Source organism: Medicago truncatula, chromosome 1 (genome assembly GCF_003473485.1).
Source record: "Medicago truncatula cultivar Jemalong A17 chromosome 1, MtrunA17r5.0-ANR, whole genome shotgun sequence".
Classification (NCBI taxonomy): domain Eukaryota; kingdom Viridiplantae; phylum Streptophyta; class Magnoliopsida; order Fabales; family Fabaceae; genus Medicago; species Medicago truncatula.
Window position 1 is genome coordinate 32,295,579 of NC_053042.1, and position 18,074 is coordinate 32,313,652.

Below are 18,074 nucleotides of genomic sequence, written 5' to 3' on the forward strand. Positions count from 1 at the left end.
CCCACCTAACTCAGTGAGCAGGGATCACACTTGAATCTGCCATGTTCTGGTTTATTTTTGGCAGGATGTTTTTGATCAAGATGCAATCTTTGATTTTTTTCCTCCCCTCTGTTTTTCCAATTATCAGAAACCTCCACTCCATTAATTGCTTGAAGAAAAAATGTTCTATTTTGATCCTTTAAAACATGTTTTGTTTACCCTTTTAATAACACATCCCCAACACAGAAATCTTTTCATTCTTGCTATACATTATCTTTCTGATCATTGCTATGCTGTACATTAAATTCCTGATCACTTGTGGGTGTTGACGCTCGTCATGTCGTAACTCGTTTTTGTCACTCGTCATTGCTTGTTGATTTTCACACTGTTGATTTTGCTGTTGCTTTTGTCAGTCTTTGCACCATCATTCTCCTTGTTTGTGTTGTCGTTCTTGTTGCTCGTGTGCTGTTTGTTTCATTGTGGTCACTCTTCTCACTCATCTGGAAATTTTTACTGCAATACATTGTTATTGTTATTGATATATAGCTACGGTTTTGTTTATAATTTTAGATATATATACTGGTTTGTTATTAGCTGTGGCTTTATTTAGATTACCCAGTATGTGTACATACTGGTTTATATTTTGGAGAAGTAACTAACTGGTGTATATACTTTGGTAGACTTGAGTTATAATACATATGTGTTTACTGTTTAAAAAAAATACCTATATGTTCACTATATGTATTTTGCCCAAATTTCATTGGGTTATTTGTTCCAAAATTAATTCGTTTATGCAGTTAGTTGTTCAAATTCCATTAGTTTATACAAGCTGCTGTTAGTTGCTGTTATTAATTCCAAAATGGCTATTGGTTGATTTCGTTTGCATGTAAATTTGAAGAGATTTAGGTGACAAATTGAGTTGATCATATGCCGAACTAGATAAGAATGCAATAACGGCTGAAAAAGCATGTAATAAAGCTTGTAATAACAAAATTTGGAGTAATGCGTATTTGAGTCTTCAAAAAAGAGTGTTGGTAAGCACTACTCTTATCCTAAAATGAGTGTAGTATTAGAAAAATTCAAGAGTCACAACTTGCAACAAGCTTGCGATTTTTGTTCCGAGTCCACAAGAATTCTAGAGTGCCAATACAACCACTCTAAAACCTCCTAGACAAACCACGACCAAAACCCCAACAATAAACGAAAAAACTCCAAAAAGGGAGAAAAACTAAACCTCAAACATGGGACAAAACATTAAAAGAGCCAACCAATTAAATTGACCAAGGATCAGAAAAAATTAGTATCATTAGAACTCACTCCATGTCACTAACGAACATCTTTTATTGATATGAAATACAACGAAGGAACTTCTTTTACACTGTCAACTTTCAACAATTAAACATTTCATCGTACTGGATTATAATTGACAACACCAAACTGCTCTCTGAGATAAATTAAACTAAGTAAAAGTGAAAACATGAGCGTCGTGACGAGACCTAGAACAACAAGCCGTAGAGAAACACAACAAAAGCTGCCCTGCACCACCAACTTGGAAGCAATTTAAAACCAATTCTAACTTGTTAAAACTAAAAATAACAATCTTTTATTCTCTCATCCATGGACAATGGTTAACTATGTACTAAATATAAACAATTTTTTTATGCATGACTCAAGTTCTCCTCCAATTTGAAGCACATCATTTTATTCGAGGTTTCTTCTCCTGATTCTTGTGTTCGTGTTCCTACTTGAACAACATCAAAATGTATGTATATTACGTTGTGTTTGACTTCCCAACTTGTTTTTATGGGCAAAAGTTATGGTGCATAAGTTATTTCTTTATGCACCGTGCATAAACACATCACAACCATCAGATTTTTTTTATTTTAAACAAAAATAGTTTTGACTCACTTCCGTTTTTATTTTAAACAAAACATGTACGAGATAAAATGTAGCTTTGCTAATCAGTAATCAGCTTAAGGTTTTAATTTCATACAAAGAATTAGGCCTTAGCTTCCTATCAATTTCGTGTAACAACGCCGACTGTGGGGATCGAACCCACGACCACGTGGTTAAAAGCCACGCGCTCTACCACTGAGCTAAGTCGGCTTGCTTTTGTCAATAATTTGAACTTAAACTACTTAAAACATTCATAATATTCGAAAAGAAAGTTAGGCCATGCCTACTATATATACTACTATTATTATTTGTTTTCCCTGAAAAAATATTATTCTTTATGGATTTTGATTAAAAAAAGGCTTGATTGTAATTTTAGTCCCCCTATGTTCATCAATTGCATATTTGGTCCCTATCATAAAATATGTCAGTTTTAACCCATCTATATTTTTTACTGGTGATATGAATTGTTTTGAAAGACATGGTATATGATATGATGATGTGAAAAAATCAACATCAATAAAATTGTAACAAAATTCATTTAAAAACTTAGCGAATTCTACAAAGAGTAATATTGATTGTTACAAACACACAAAGTGATGCAGTCCGTTGTCTTTTGCATTCGCACGAGCATGATTTCCGTAAATGAATAACTTGTTAGTTTTTTAAAATATTAAAACAACACGAGGCATATTCTTGCACGTTTCTTTTGTAAAGAATAGCAACACTCTTCAACAAAATGATGAAAATAAGGAGACTAAAATTTTAATAAATGTATTAAAAAAAACTCTTTTGGATTGTAAAATTAAATAAGTCAAGTATCCCAAATAAACAGTGCAAATATTTGTTGGTGAAGAGAAAAAGTAGTAATAATTTTTTTTTTGGTCAAGGTAGGATTTGTCTTTTACAATGAAAAATGAGTTGTTGTAATGACCTTTCTTTTAGGTAGTGTAGGTCCTTTTGAACGGCAAACCGTGAATTTAGCATTGCACATTCAAGAATGTGTTTAATTATGCGCCCCACAAGTTAGGAAACTCTAAATTTTCATGGAAGCTTCTCAAGAACATGTCAAGAATCATTTTTGATCTTATTCACACGTGTAACATTTGCCTCCATATAATCTTAGTCCTCAGATATTTTCTCCTTTTAATTCGTGATTTCACCTCCTTATTCTTAGCATCTCCAAATCTTTAAACATATATAAATACAATTAAGGCCTAATTAGCACACATCAATCACAAATCTCCAAAACCATCATAATTCTTGGTTCAACATTCTTTCTATAGCAAAAACTCTTTGAAAGAACTCTCTTCTTTCTAGACATAGGAGGAGGAGAGAAATTAACTAAGTTGTTTTTTCCATAACAAAGTTTTGGTATTCAACAAGGAAACAATTAATACTCACATCATCAATCAATGGCAAAAGGAATGAGGAATCTAAGTTGTTGGATGGAGGTTGCTCCTGCACCCATAATTTTCCCAACAAGGCCTTCTAATTCTCCTACTTTGGAGACAATTAAAGAAGTTGCTGAGGAATATGATGATATTCAAATTAAGCATAAATAATTAATCTCGTGGAGTAACAAATGTTGCTGGAGATTTTGTTGGTGATTAAGTGAAGCCCGTTTTGAAGGTTCTATCATATGAACTATGAAGAGGGTCCGTCCAATTGTGAAAGCAATTACAAGTACTTTGAACAACAATGTAAATGTTTGGATTTAGGGTGACTCAATGTAATTCTATCAATTCCACTATGATACCAAACATCATACATTGAATTGAATTTGTAAATATAATTTTCATTCTTTTATTATTATTATTATTATTATTATTATTATTATTATTATTATTTAGGATATATAAGTTTCTAAACAAAAAGAATGTATAAGTAATAACCTATGCGCTGCTGCCTAAAGCAGCAGTTTCTTTAAGAAATGATATAAGTTGAAGTTTCTTCGGTCATGATGGTTATTTCTTTACAAACATAATAAATTTGGGTTTTGTTAACAAGTATTCCAGAGCAATGGTTAAGAAGTTTATAAATAAAAGTTTTAGCTGCTTAAACAATGGCATTGGTTAGTATTCTCCAACTGATTTAAATCTTTTTCAGCAATCCATAAACAAATATTATTATTGTATTGTAAACATTAACTAAACATATGTTTGATTATGTGATGGAGAGAATAAATTTTGATAGAATTAATTTGTTTTGGTCTTAACCCTCGGTTTTAAGGGGAATGACCCCTCTGATAATTAGGAGTTTCTCAAGATTGATTTTGATAGAATTACATAAATTCACAAAGTGCATAAATTAACAAGATTAGGGTTAGAGAAGATAAATCATTCAATCATGTCGTCCTTGTTTGTGGCCTAATTCAGTCCCCTCACTATATGTGTTTGAATATATGATTACAACAAGATGATTCCTTGAAACTATGATCCCAACTCTTTATGAAGCAATGCCATTGCTCTCAATAATTGTTGTAATGAAGAAAACCCTCAAATTTTGAAACCCTTAAAATTTGGTCTTGTTCTTCAATTTGATTGGATTTGCAACTGATCCCCCTATCACAATTGAAGAACAACACGACCAAAAACCTATAAATCCCAATCTAGGTCATGATAAATGAATTATTTTCTTTCACCCTATGTGCAATTTTTTTTTTGGTTACATACACTATGTGCAATTGAACCCCTTCAATTTGCAGAAATCTAGAACACTCACTGTACATAAAAACCTTATTCTAATTCTATTATAAACTTCACTCACATAAAAGGGCTAAAGAGTTTTCAATGGAACTTTGTGATGAAAGAAGTTTAGAGAGAAAAGTGATTTTTAAAACTCAATGAATGAGTGAATTTCATATGGGAAGATGATATATTAAAACCTGAAAATGTGCGTGCATATGTTGAATCACACTAGGGATGATTCAAATCAACATTTTTAACCAAGTTATTTCGAATCACCTTGTATGATGATTCGAATAACAACTCTTTGACTAACATCTAGAAACCAATTATAACATGATGAGTTGAATCACTTTAAGCATGGTTGGATAAAGATTTTCATCTAATTGATTTGAATCACTGGATTCAAATCACCCTTCAACATATGATTCGATTCACCCATTAGGGTAATTCAAATCACAATCCTAATTGGCATGCCATGAAACACTTCTTACGAGGACAACAACTTTTACTTGGACAATAATATGAAGAAGAGGTGAAACTCTACTTGACATGAATGGTCAAGCTAAGCTAAGAATAACTTTAATGGTAGTGTTAAGTCAACCATGACCTAAAGTATCAAGCTTCTCTAAACATGCTTAAGAGTAAAGTTGAGCTAGACATGTTGAAGAGGCGAGCTAAGCTAGACATGCTGAAGGGGAGAGCTGAGCTAAGCATGCTGCAGGGACGAGCTAAGCTAGGCATGCTGGAGGGGCGAGTTGAGCTAGACATATTGGAGGAGCGAGCCGAGCTAGGCATGCTAAGGGCTCGAGCTGAGCTAGGCATGTTTGAGGGTCGAGCTGAGCTAGACATGTGGACATGCTGGAGGGTCGAGCCGAGCTAGGCATGCTGGAGGGTTGAGCTTGAAGGTGAGAAAAACACAAGAGGGGGGGGGGGGTTGAATTGTGTTTTCTTTTTCTCAAAAAATGAATCTTCTTCTGATATCACATCAGAAGCTGTTTAAGAGTGCTTCTGATGTGATAATACTTCAGATGCAATTAAATTGCTTCTGATGTATTGTTCAGAATCGGATACGCAGCGAAGTAAAAAAAACAGAGTAGAGAAAAGAAAGAGAGACACAAGCAATTATACTGGTTCCTTCCACAAACCGGAAGTAGTCCATTCCCCCTTGCACTTCCAAGGAGATTTTCACTAAGTAATAATCACACAGATTACAACTGTTCAATACTACACCTAGTATGAGACTTCACAAATGCTCAAGCACACATGCAAGAGACTTCCTTTGCTCAAGCACTAAAGCAAGAGACTTCCTATGCTCAAGCACTAAAGCAAGAGACTTCTATTCAAACAGAATTACACAGGAAATTGTTTGAGTTTGAACACTTGATATACAATCAGTGGTGTTCACAATACAATGCAAATGAATGACTCTCTAGACTTAAGAATTTCTAAGATTTATCAGATAGACACATAAATTCAAAGTGCTTTTGTATGAAACAAATTTGGCAGAGTTTGGGCGCTTTTAATTTGTTGTATTGTCTCTACTGATCTTCAAGTCTTCACTCCTTTATATAGATGTGTGTAGAGAGACGTTGAGATCTTTAAGCACGTCAAAAGAGTCGTTGAGAAACCTTGATCAAATACCAATGATCTTTTGCCTGATTTGGATGTTGTCCTATGAAGGATCACGTTCAAATCAATTCCTATCTTGAAGGAACATTTCTGCAGGCAGAGCTGTTATCTTGTCTTGTAGCGTAGACACAATTAGAGTCGTGGAGGTACTGGTTGTACACTTGTACTTTGTCAACTCTCAAAGAAGGACAAGCACTCAATGCTTTTCAAACGAACGTTGGCACATTCCCTTTAGTCTTTCGCTTTCTTAGACGAGGTTGAATCCAATAGACAGCTGTTTGAAACTTCAGATTGAATCTCCTGATCAACTTCAGTTTCTGGTGTTTATATAACTTCTAAACAATTGGCTTCTGAAGGTCTTGCTTATGATAGATTTGCTTCTGATGACGTCATCAGATGCATTCTGGCTTCAGACGCACTTTCAACTTCAGAGGCAGATTTCTTCAGATGCTTCTAGGTTTCTCTTCTTGTTGATTCCTTTGCTCTCTTTTGTTCTTCTAAGACCTATTAAATTGATCAAGTTTGTCTATGGTCCTGTACACTTGAACAAATATTAGCAATATCCAATTGACAATTTTTAATACTTTGTTATCATCAAAACTCATTAAGGTTTATTGTAAAACACATTTTGTTCCAACAGAGCTGAGCTTGACATGCTGAAGGGTCGATTTGAGCTAGGAATGACCTGAAAGGTGAAGCTGAGAAAAATATGTTGAAGGGTTGAGCTGAGCTAGACATGTCGAAAGATGGAGCTCGACCTTAATGATCAAGCTGAGCTAAGCACGTTGAAGGGGGAGCTCCCATGACCTGAACGCTCAAGCTGAGCTATACATGTTGAATAGTCAATGTCTAATAAATTCCATGTGGTATGATTCTTCATACTAGTCCATTAATCATTTGTTAATTTTATTTATTGATTTAACTTTAATATTGTCCATCTTATTCAATTTCAATGTTGCGAAATCGATCAAGAACAGGTAGAAATTTCAGGTTCTAATTTTTTATGTTATTTTGATGTTGTATTTTGAAGTTTTACAAATTGAAGTTATTTTGATGTCATTCTTTTTCGTGTTATTATGATTTTTTGTGAAGGTTTATGTTATTATGATGTTATCAATTAAAATATAACTTTTTTCACGTTAGTTATAAGGATGATTATTTTTTGAAGTTATTGATATTATTTACGATTTAAGTAGATTTTTTTTTAAAAAATTGTATTTTTTTTACAAGAGATCCATTTTTAATATTTGAATTGCACCACCAATTTAACTGATTTACGACTCAATATGTATCATGTTGATTGATATATTTGATATCATTTTGTTTGGGACTATATATTTTTAATATCAATTTGTCCATAAGTCCTAGCTCAACTGGCTAAATGTCGAAATTGTTAGGACGGACGTCTTGATTGGGGTTTGAACCCCGACACCTCCACTTATATGTGAGTTTATAATGGTTTTGTTATTTTGTCTATCTAAAAAAAAAATTAATATCAATTTAACATTTGAAAAGGACTCTTTTTGGTTAGGTATACTATACTTCCTGCTTAACTTTTTTTTTAACAAATAAAAATGGATTATATTAACATTGCTAAAGCAGCCCTCTCAGCACAAGATGTACCGAAAAGACTACTAAAAACGAAACAAGCAGTTCACAAAATTACAACAAGTGGTTAACCAATGCCTAAACACGACAATGGATTCGACAACCACATCTGATCACCAAACATAAATACAACCCTTTTGGCTTTCATCCACCACAATGAATGATATTTTACTTTATCTAATAATTGTACTATGGAACTTTCTTTTTGCTTAAAGAGCATGTTATTTCTTTTATTCCATATAACCCACATCGTGAGTAACTAAATAAGCTGAAAAAATGATCTTCTTGATTTCAAACCACCTGTATAAAATGAAAAATGAGCACAATGATCAGCACCATCAAAGCATATCCAAGATCTCACCAAAGGCCATAAATGGTCACATCTTTATGTTTATTATTTTGAGCAGCCCTTGATTATTATTAGTAAAAGTATGTTACTCTACTTGCCCTCTTGCATCATTTCCAATTTCCATAGTGGGTTTCCTTCTCATTTCCTCCAACCACTTAAAACACGTTTGCATTAGTAATTAAGAGTTATGCTACGTGACAACCACTTTAATTTTATATAGTTGCAAAAATTTGTGATTAGCATATTCCTTCTGGTGTCGGTGCGACTATGTCTTAATGATATTCATGTTTTCTTGAGTGGCCATGTCCCCAAAAAGCACCCGTGGCACAAAGGACACAACACAAAAATATTTTAATTATTTATTTATATGTGGTTTTAACTTACTCACGTGAATTTAATACTCTTTATTGAAACATATTTTATTCATATATATTTTTGGTTCCACTCCCTTGGACATTACCACTAGTAGTGGAAATTTCCTCGAGTCCAACCACAATCTAGTACACTCCAAAACTCCAAAATTGACAAATATTTTCCTCGTGTGGTGTTCTCATTTGGTACTTATAAAAGGACAACCCGCACGCACTTCATTCAACAAACCACACACACTTTTCTTAAATTCATTCATCTATTTGCAATTAGAGAACTAATCAACACTCTTATAAATTATTTGAGTTGATTTCTCTAGTTAATTAATTCAATTCCATGGCAAAGGAAATCAAATTCTCTGCATCATTTGTTGAGTTTGCACCCAAACCAGTGGTTCCACTTAAAAAGGTTTCAAGTGTTCCAATGTTAGCAACTATTGCAGAAGAAAAAGAGGGTGAAGATCAATATAATTAACTAGCAGTTATATTGTTTTGTTAAAGTAATGTTGTTCACTTTCATTTCTTGTACAAATATTAGTGCAGTTCCACAATCGACCAAGTGTTTTTGTTGTCAATTTTGTGGTACGTTATTAAAGGTTTTGTTTGTTGATTGATTATCTATTTGTATGATGACTATTAGTTTTGTAATCCAATTTTGGTTAGATAATCTCTCATCACTCCATATGTCAAAAACAATCTAAGGTTGTTATCATATGAGATATCATGTACCAAAACATGATGAGTCTTGAGGATTGCCTTCCAAATAGGTGAACGTTTTCTTCAAGTATTTATCGGCAAAGCCAGAAAAACAAAAAATGTTTGATGTGATGTCCTTGATAAGTTAAAAAGTAATATTATGCCGTGTTAAATCATAAACAAGTTATTTTATATGGTGTCATGTTTCTCGCATATATCATTGAAATTAACAGTGTCGCGGTGTCTTTGAATACCCAAATAAGGGTATTTTGTGTGCAGAAAAGTGTTTTTTTTATGAGAAAAGTTCTTGTACTACAAAGAACTTGAAATTCAAGGTTTTGAAAAAAATAATAACGTGCAAAGAAATGTAAAATGAAGAAAGTAAAATGCATAACAAGTAAATGACTTAAAAAAGTAGTGTACAAGTCCTAACTCAACTGGTAAAAATATCAAAATTGATAGGTCAGACACCGTGATCGGTGGTTCGAATCTCAGCCCCTCCACTTGCATGTATGCGAGTTTCAACGATTATTTTCTATTTTGTCTATCTACAAAAAAAAAAAAAAGATTTAAAAAGTAAATGTGCAGAAAATTAAAGTGCAAGAAAAGTAAATGTGCAAGAAATTTTAAATGCAGAGAAAGTAAATGACTTGAAAATAAACCAAGAAAAGAAAATTGGTATACTTAATCATGTAAATATATTTGACGATCGTTTTATGCGTTGGATGTGATTTCTAAAATGCATTAAGGAGCCCTTATTACAGTGCCCCTAAACCCCCTAGGTATTGAAAAATATGGTAACCGCTACTTCCGATAGACACAAAGAGCCCGTCTAAATGCTAGTAGTAAAAAAAAATAAAAATTTGTCCCACCATGTTAGACACCATAACTCCTTCAGTTTTTGGTTGTAGTATCGAGCAAGAGTTTCTTTGCTTCATTTACTTTTCTAAGTTTATAACTCGTTCCCTTGCACGGTTGCATCACTAAAACACTCATTATTTATTTTTCCTCGTTGCACCCTGGTTGTCTAACGGTGAGTTTATTGATGGTAATATAGCGGGAGGCTTCTATATTCGTAATTTTAAAGTTAACAGTTTACTAGCTGAGAATGGTAAGGTTTGGAATGTGCCTCTTATTAGGCAAGTGTTTAGCAACGACATTGCTGAAGCCATTTTGAATACGCCCTTGTATCAACAGGTTCAGAATGATCGTCTTACTTGGAAAGTGGAGAGGAACGGTTTTTATTCGGTACGTAGAGCTTACCGTCTTTGTGTTGAAGAGCTGGTTGATGTTTCCCACCTCCATCGGCTGGGTAATTGGCGAGACATTTAGCGCCTTAAGATCCCCCTGAAGGTTAAACACTTAGTTTGGCGTATGTGTAGGGGATGTTTGCCTACTAGAGTTCGGTTGCAAGACAAAGGTGTTTCTTGTCCGACGAATTGTGCTAGTTGTAGTCATGAGTATGAGGATCTCAACCACCTTCTGTTCGAGTGCCCATTTCAAGTTTGGATGTCAGCTGATATGTGGCAGGATGTGCAAAATGCGGCCATGAATTCAGACTCTGTTATCAACACAGTTCTCTATTTACTCCAAAACTCGTCTATGGATATTCAACAACGTTTTGCTGCTATTTGTTGGAGTTTATGGAAGCATTGAAATCTCAAAATTTGGGAAGAGGTAACGGAGAATAGCGCGCAAGTTGCTGACATAGCTCGACAGTTAATGGATGATTGACAGGAGGCCAATGTTCCAAGGCCAGCTGACCTGCAGCAGACGAGCAATCAGCAGCTGCATTCTGCTGCGTCTGCTCAGCATTCTGCTGTGTCTGTGCAGCTGGCTGTGCAGCAGCAAAGGCCTTATATAGGACCTGCTATCCCGCAGTGGCAGCCTCCAAGTATGGCAGGTTCAAATGCAACGTAGACGCGGCTTTTTCGGACCATTTTCATCGAACAGGTATAGGGGTTTGTGTTCGAGATGATGCGGGAACCTTTGTGCTGGCTAAGGTGCAGCAATTTGATCATATTTATCCAGTCGCAATAGGTGAAGCATTTGGCCTTTATCATGCTATCCAATGGATGAAAGATATGCGTTTTGATAACATCGACTTTGAGCTTGATTCCAAAATCACGAGAGATGCGTTCCATTCCCGCAAGACAGATGTTTCAGAATTTGGTAGTATTATTGATGCGTGTCGAGATTTGTTCTCCAATTCTTTTACAAACTCTAGAGTCGAGTTTATCCGGCGACAAGCAAATGCGGCAGTTCATGCCTTAGCAAGAGAAGCCACTTCCTTAGCTAGTCCCCATATTTATTATGAAATCCCTCTTTGTATTGAAACTATTATTATTAATGAAATGTTATAAAGCATCTTTTATTCAAAAAAAAAATTGGGGGATATCAATCTGACCCGGTAACAACACTTAGTCCCAAGAGAGTAATACACCATAATTAACAAAAAGTTGTATATAATAGCTAACTAGACGAAAATCTAGTGATGAATCCATATGTCTTATAGAAAATTACACATCAACACAACCCAGCAGATCCAACGCGAGACTCAAAACCAGATTGCAAAGTAAAATGGTGTGTAAAAAGTTGCAATCATTGACGATCCAAAGTAATTAGATACACACTTGATTATAATGAAACGACTTTTTCTTTTAGAATGGTGTATGAATCGAAAACACTCATTCATTTATTTGCATTTTAATTTATTAAAACACATATTAATTCGTCCATTTAACTATCCCCTCGTCGAAAGTGAGGGACTATCTCTTTAGATATGAAGATCTGTTTAAGGGATTAGTATATCTCAATAAATATTCTTCCATACGTATCGCTCAGAGATTGAACACATGTTCATGTGCTTAAGAGATCCATTATCTATCGATCTTACCACACTATGATTATTGTTGATATATAATAGGCTTAAATCATTTTTTCCTTCTATTTTTTTTTTTAAATGATCACCTTTTTTAAAAATTGGTTTTTTGGTTCCATATTTAATATTTTTCTGAATTTTGGTCTCTTATCTTATTTGAGTCGTTTTTGATGACGTGACATGTTCATTTATAGTGTAATTGAGCTTATTAGGCCATAATGAATTTTCATGACAGAACGAATATGGTTAATAAACTTTAGCACGTCATAAATAAATAGACAACATCATAAAAAAGAAGAAGATGAGAGACAAAACTTAAAAACAAAAATTAATCAGAGGACAAAAAAACAAGGGGATAAACACTTCATTTTTTCTTCTTTTTTTTTTGAAAATAAGAGGAGCAAAGATGCATTTAAGTTTATATAATATTACTCATGCATCATTTTAAGTTTTTAACATATTAATTTTTTTTTTTACTTTCTTACTAATTGCTTGGTTACATTAGTACTTCGTCTCCAATTATGAGCAAATCTAAATCAAATTAAATTGATGTATTTAATTAAATATTAAACCAAATACATCAACTTTCCATGAATCATTTTTACGATTATAAAGAATAAAAAATAACTTAAAATATTTGGTCTAACAATAAAAAGATTTGTAGTCTCCGACCCTGAGCTCTCTAAAAATTCTTTGGAGAGATAGGTAAATGAATAATGACAGTGTATTTATAAGCGTTCATTGAATAATGAGAATGTATTTATAAGCGTTCATTGAATCTTAGGGGGGTGTATTGGATTAGGATTTTAAAAGACTATTTTAATAAAAAAAAGTCTTTAAGATTTTAAAAGACTGTGTGAGATTCTATTGATTTTGTGAGATTTTAAAAGACTTTTTATGTAAAAGACTTTATACACTCAAGATTTTAAAGGATTTATCACACAGACTTTTAAGGATTTCAAAAGATTTTATGTGATTTTAAAATTTCAAAGGATTCAATAAATTTTAGGGGAAAAAGAACAAACTTACAAGCGTGAATGATAAAAATAATGAACAAATAAATTCTAGCGTTTGAATAAAGAAAAATAAAACCAATAAAAAATTCTTTTACTATTGATTTTCAAATTTTAAGAATTTTATGGATTTTATAAGATTTTAAGGGACTAAAAAACACTCTAACACATTATTCTCAATACACATTTTTTATTTGTTAAAACTTTTATTCCCACAAAATTCAATTGTACATATTTAAAATTATGCCAGCACTTACAAATCTTTCAAAAAAAAAAATTGTGTCAGCCATTACAAATCGGTCGAGTTACACGAGTTTACCGAGTGTTAACTCAGTCAAACTCATTAAACATTCCAATTTTTGTACATAAAAATGTAAACTCGGTAATCTCGGAGAGTTAACACACGATTTGCGGAACATTGATTACGACATACTCTCTATCATAATATTCTCAATACAATTTTTTTATTTTTTTATGAGATAGAGAGAGGGAGAGAGGGGGATGAGAGATGAGAGAGAGAGAGAGAATGGAGAGATAGAGAAACGAGGAGAGAAAGGAGAGAATAGGGAGAGAGAGAAGAAAGAGATAATAACTTTTAAAACAAAAACAATCTCAAGAAATCTCATCTTTTTATGAAAGACTTTTTTTTGTTAAAATTAAACTACAAAATCCCACAAAATCCATCAAAATCCAATTTATTAAACAATCCTTCGAAATTTGAATGAGTTTGAATACCACAAGATTTTTTTTAAATGATGAAAAGTCTTGATTGAATACCTCAAGACTTTTTTAAAATGACAAAGAATCTTGATTGAATACCAAAAGACTTTTTTTAAATTGCAAAAAGTCTTGATTGAATACCATAAGACTTTTTCATAATTAAAAAGTCTTTTAAAATCCCATAGAATCCTAATCCAATAAATCCCCCTTAATGTATTCCTATCTTAGACGAAATCCATCATCTCATCTTAAAATTTATTTATAATTGTTTTACTAAAATGAAAAAATTTACCCTTAAAAAAAACTGTTTTTACTAAGAAAAAAGAAGTAAAAAAAATAAAAAAATATCCTTCGTCGTGTCCGCGTGTGATTGGTTAACATAACAACACATCATAGATTTAAGAAGTTAAGTCGCAAAACAAGTTTTGTTTTGTTTTGTTTTGCTGGTGATCTTTCTCTCCTATTATTTCATCTGAATCCAATAATTCACCCCCGATACGATAGGTACGCTTCTCTCTTTTTCAAATCTACGTCCAATTCAACTCCTTTTCTTTTACTTACCTTTTCACTTTCATATTTAGATCCCTTTGTTTCGTGAACTGAATCTCTCCATCGTCGATCTTTGCTTAAATCTGTTTTTCCTTCAATTCTCACATCAAAGAAACTAGTAGTAGTAACTAACTAGTAAGTAACAACCGTTGTCGATTCATAATGTTCTTCTTTCAGATTTCTGATTCCGATGGTTTTCTAGTAATTTCGCTTTCATTAGATGATTAATTCATCAGATCAGATGGTTAATCAATACAATTAACCATGATCAAATAATAATAAAGTTCAATTTCGATGGTTAATTAGTTACAGCTGCCCTGCCTTGTTATATTCATTAATCATAAACTGAACAGCTTTAACCACATATTTTATGTCAAAGTTTTATTTGGATCAGCTTTATATTCATTTTGATTCATGTGATGTTTGCATCAGTGCGAAATTCTACACAAATTACTTGCTTATGTTATAGTTGAATTGGACAGGATTATACCCTTGGTACATTCAATTTGGTCTTGATTTTTGTTAAAACAATGTTTTTTATTTTGTAAAGCTTTTATGTATTTCTTGTTTCAAGTCTTTCTTTTCTGAGTATTTGTTTTGTCGCTATAATCCATAGATGTATATACTTCACTGATCATACAGTTACATTTAACCAATTAAGTTTTTTTTCTTTCTTTTTTTTCCTTCCCTTTTTGTACAGAATGGCGTCCACATCCAACAGGGGTCAAGGAGGAATTCAGCAATTGTTGGCTGCTGAGCAAGAAGCACAACGGATTGTGAATGCTGCGAAAAATGGTATTTTGTTCTTTTCATTATTTATCATGTCCTGTACCCATGTTCTTTGCTCTGCCATGATGATTTCATCCAATTATACTATGGGTCTTCATTCAGTCAATTTTATATGTCCAACTAAATCTCACTTTAGACTAGCTTTGAACTTCTAGGACTAGGAGGTTTTCAACTAAAAGTTTGTTTGGATTGACTTATTTGTCATAAGTATTTGTGAGACTGCTTAGGAGAACTTCCGGAAACAACTTATGATATGTTTATAAAATGTTGTCAACTTATTTCCATAAGTTCTCTAGAATAGTTTATAGGAAAACAATTTGACTTTATTTATCTTTTGTTATCAAAATAGCTTATACTTGAGGCCTGTTTGGATTGAATTATTTGAGCATATCTATTGGCCATTGGCATTAACACTTGTGACACAGTTTGGAAGAACTTATGAAAACAATTTATGAAAATAACTTATTAAAACATATTCTTCCTTATAACCTTAGTGTGTCTTTGAATTGATGGAACATATTGGGATGAATAGGAATGGAATGACATTAGATTGTTTGGATTTTAAAGAAATGGAAGGACTGGATTGGAACCTGGTGGGATCTATTCCAACACATTCCATCATATCCCTTCATTTTGCTTCCCCAAATTTGGGATGTATAGGATGGAATCATTCACTCTAGTTATTAGTTCCCTTATAACCTTATTATCCGTCATGCAACCGATCTTGTGTTCTTCCTCTTTGGCTCTACAACAATGGCTGTCATATACACCTATTCTAAAACCTATCTCGCATTCTTCCTCTCTGTCTCTGCTTCAATGGCTGCAGTATTTTCCTCGTCTTGAATTGTTGTTTTAGCTTTTCCTGCTACAGTGTTTACGACTCGTTTCTTTTTTTACTGTGGTTCAACAATAATAGTACAATAACATGGATATATATATGAGCATATGCTTTCTAAAGCAAAACGTTTGCAACAAAGAATATAGTGGTACTACCAAAGCAAAATTTTTTGTTTAGAGAAAACAATTAAAATTGTCAACAAAAAGAGCAATGACTTAAGGTCTAAAAATACATAGTAGCCTGTGGAGACATTAGATAAAGTTACAATATATAAAGTGAGTAAATATTTTAATTCTACATAAAATAAGGGTTAGTTTTATTTTTATTTTTTTTAATAATTCACTCAATTTTGTTTACTCTGCTCTATTCCCGCAAATGGTATGGATGCTTTGTTGCATTCTGGTCCATTCTATTTCGCTTATTTGAAAATATTTCAAGATACAGTCATTTTATGTCAAGAGTTATATGTTCTCGTTATTCTTTTTATATTGGTCTTTTAATTTTAGTAATACTTAGTTTTTTGATGTGCAATGAGCAAGGGTTTATTTTTCTACTCCTCATGCGTTTATATGTGATTGTTGTAATACTTAGTAATAGGGTTTATTTTTCGAACACTTATATTTATACAACTAATCAATGTTCTATTCTGGATCGCCACTACTAGAAAAATCGGCTAGGTTGAAACAAGCCAAAGAAGAGGCTGAAAAGGAGATTGCTGCATACCGGGCTAAGCTTGAGGCCGAGTTTCAAAAGAAAGTGTCAGATGTAAGCATATTCTTTGATAAATACAACTCTTATACTACCGCTTTATCTTATTCTATGATTCAAATTCTCCAACTTACATGCATGCTTTCCTTTGAATACAGAGTAGTGGTGATTCTGGAGCTAATGTCAAGCGACTTGACCAAGAAACTGAAGAAAAAATCCATCACCTGAAAACAGAGGCTGATAGAATTTCAGATGATGTTGTCGCCATGCTCCTTAAGCATGTAACAACTGTGAAAAAGTAGGAACCTTTGATGATCTGTTGGTGCAGCTGAGCAGGCCCCTAAATTATGTTGATTGTCATATCTCAAAATTATTTTTGGATCTAGATATTTTGGTGCGGATGATATTGTTGTTATTATTTAAAACCTTGCTGCGATGTATTCAAATAAATAATTTCGTGTTTGTTCAAATAAACAGTTCAAAATTCAAAGACATTTCTATTTGTGTTGTTTTAACAAATGCGTGACGAGTGAAGATTAAAAGTCGAAATGTAAGGTTTATTTCTTCCTAAACAAGCCCCTCTCATTATTTCTTAATGCAAGTACAGGAGGAATTGTGTATCTGCTTCAGTAATCTCCTTTCCAAGCCCTGAATTCCATTCTAGTTTCGAAATTCAGTCCAGTTTTTTTCTTCGGTTACATGAAATCCAGATCTCTCCCTGAACAGAGGAATCAGGGAGCATAGGAAAGCCTCCATCCATCCCAATCACAGAAAGTGTTACATTACATTATCATACGAAGGTGAGTATTCTCTCCCATTAACAAGAACGGAGCTTCATTATTGCTATAATTTTAGGTGCATAAAAGTCTAGTTATCTCACAATCTGTTGATGTATATTTACACTACTACAGTATCGGAAAGGGTACCTATATTGCTTTCTTTGGTCGCTCCATTCACATTCATTTGGTCCAATTTATTCACGAGAAAGTTCATTGCTCACAAGCCACTTCTATATGAGTCGAGCAGTGCTATATATCAAGAAAGATTTTATAACGATTTCTTCCCGAAATTAATGTTAGTCAATAAAATTTGTGCATGGCCGGAAATCATGGGATGGTGTGTTATATGTATTTTATTTTGATGAAACAGTAATCAAATAAAACTAAAATCTAAGGGTTAATGTTCTGCCATGTATTTCGGGAAGGAATCGTGATTTTCCTTTCGCTGTACATATCATTACTCATAAGAGTCACACAATTCTATTTAACGTCACAAAACATTGGCTAAATTAACGAGTTCGCTAACCCTTCACAAGTTGATCATGAGTTGTAGCTCTTAGTTATCCAAATATTTCAGGTCTTGGC

The 18,074-nt window shown here is 33.2% G+C and overlaps 1 protein-coding gene and 1 non-coding gene across 3 annotated transcripts; one reads left to right on the plus strand and one right to left on the minus strand.

Moving 5' to 3' along the window:
- Positions 1-2,013: 2,013 nt before the first annotated feature.
- TRNAK-UUU (transfer RNA lysine (anticodon UUU)) lies at positions 2,014-2,085 on the minus strand. The gene has a single exon. It is a non-coding gene; the product is annotated as a tRNA-Lys (tRNA).
- Positions 2,086-14,222: 12,137 nt separating this feature from the next.
- Positions 14,223-17,212, plus strand: LOC25484007 (V-type proton ATPase subunit G). Of its 2 annotated transcripts, none has more exons than XM_013612748.3 (4): positions 14,223-14,330; positions 15,076-15,170; positions 16,667-16,767; positions 16,869-17,212. In XM_013612748.3, the coding sequence occupies exons 2-4, from the start codon at positions 15,077-15,079 to the stop codon at positions 17,010-17,012; spliced, it is 339 nt and encodes a 112-aa protein (XP_013468202.1). In that variant the 5' UTR covers positions 14,223-14,330; position 15,076; the 3' UTR covers positions 17,013-17,212. The 2 variants fall into 2 exon arrangements, with proteins under 2 accessions (XP_013468202.1, XP_024634287.1); XM_024778519.2 differs by lacking the exon at positions 14,223-14,330 and adding an exon at positions 14,370-14,510.
- Positions 17,213-18,074: the final 862 nt, after the last annotated feature.

Excerpts from the sequence above, each read along its gene's own strand:
- LOC25484007 (XM_013612748.3), top strand. The coding sequence starts at position 15,077 with ATGGCGTCCACATCCAACAGGGGTCAAGGAGGAATTCAGCAATTGTTG. Across the intron at positions 15,171-16,666 it reads TGTGAATGCTGCGAAAAATG|AAAAATCGGCTAGGTTGAAA; the intron begins GTATTTTGTTCT and ends CGCCACTACTAG. Across the intron at positions 16,768-16,868 it reads TTCAAAAGAAAGTGTCAGAT|AGTAGTGGTGATTCTGGAGC; the intron begins GTAAGCATATTC and ends CTTTGAATACAG.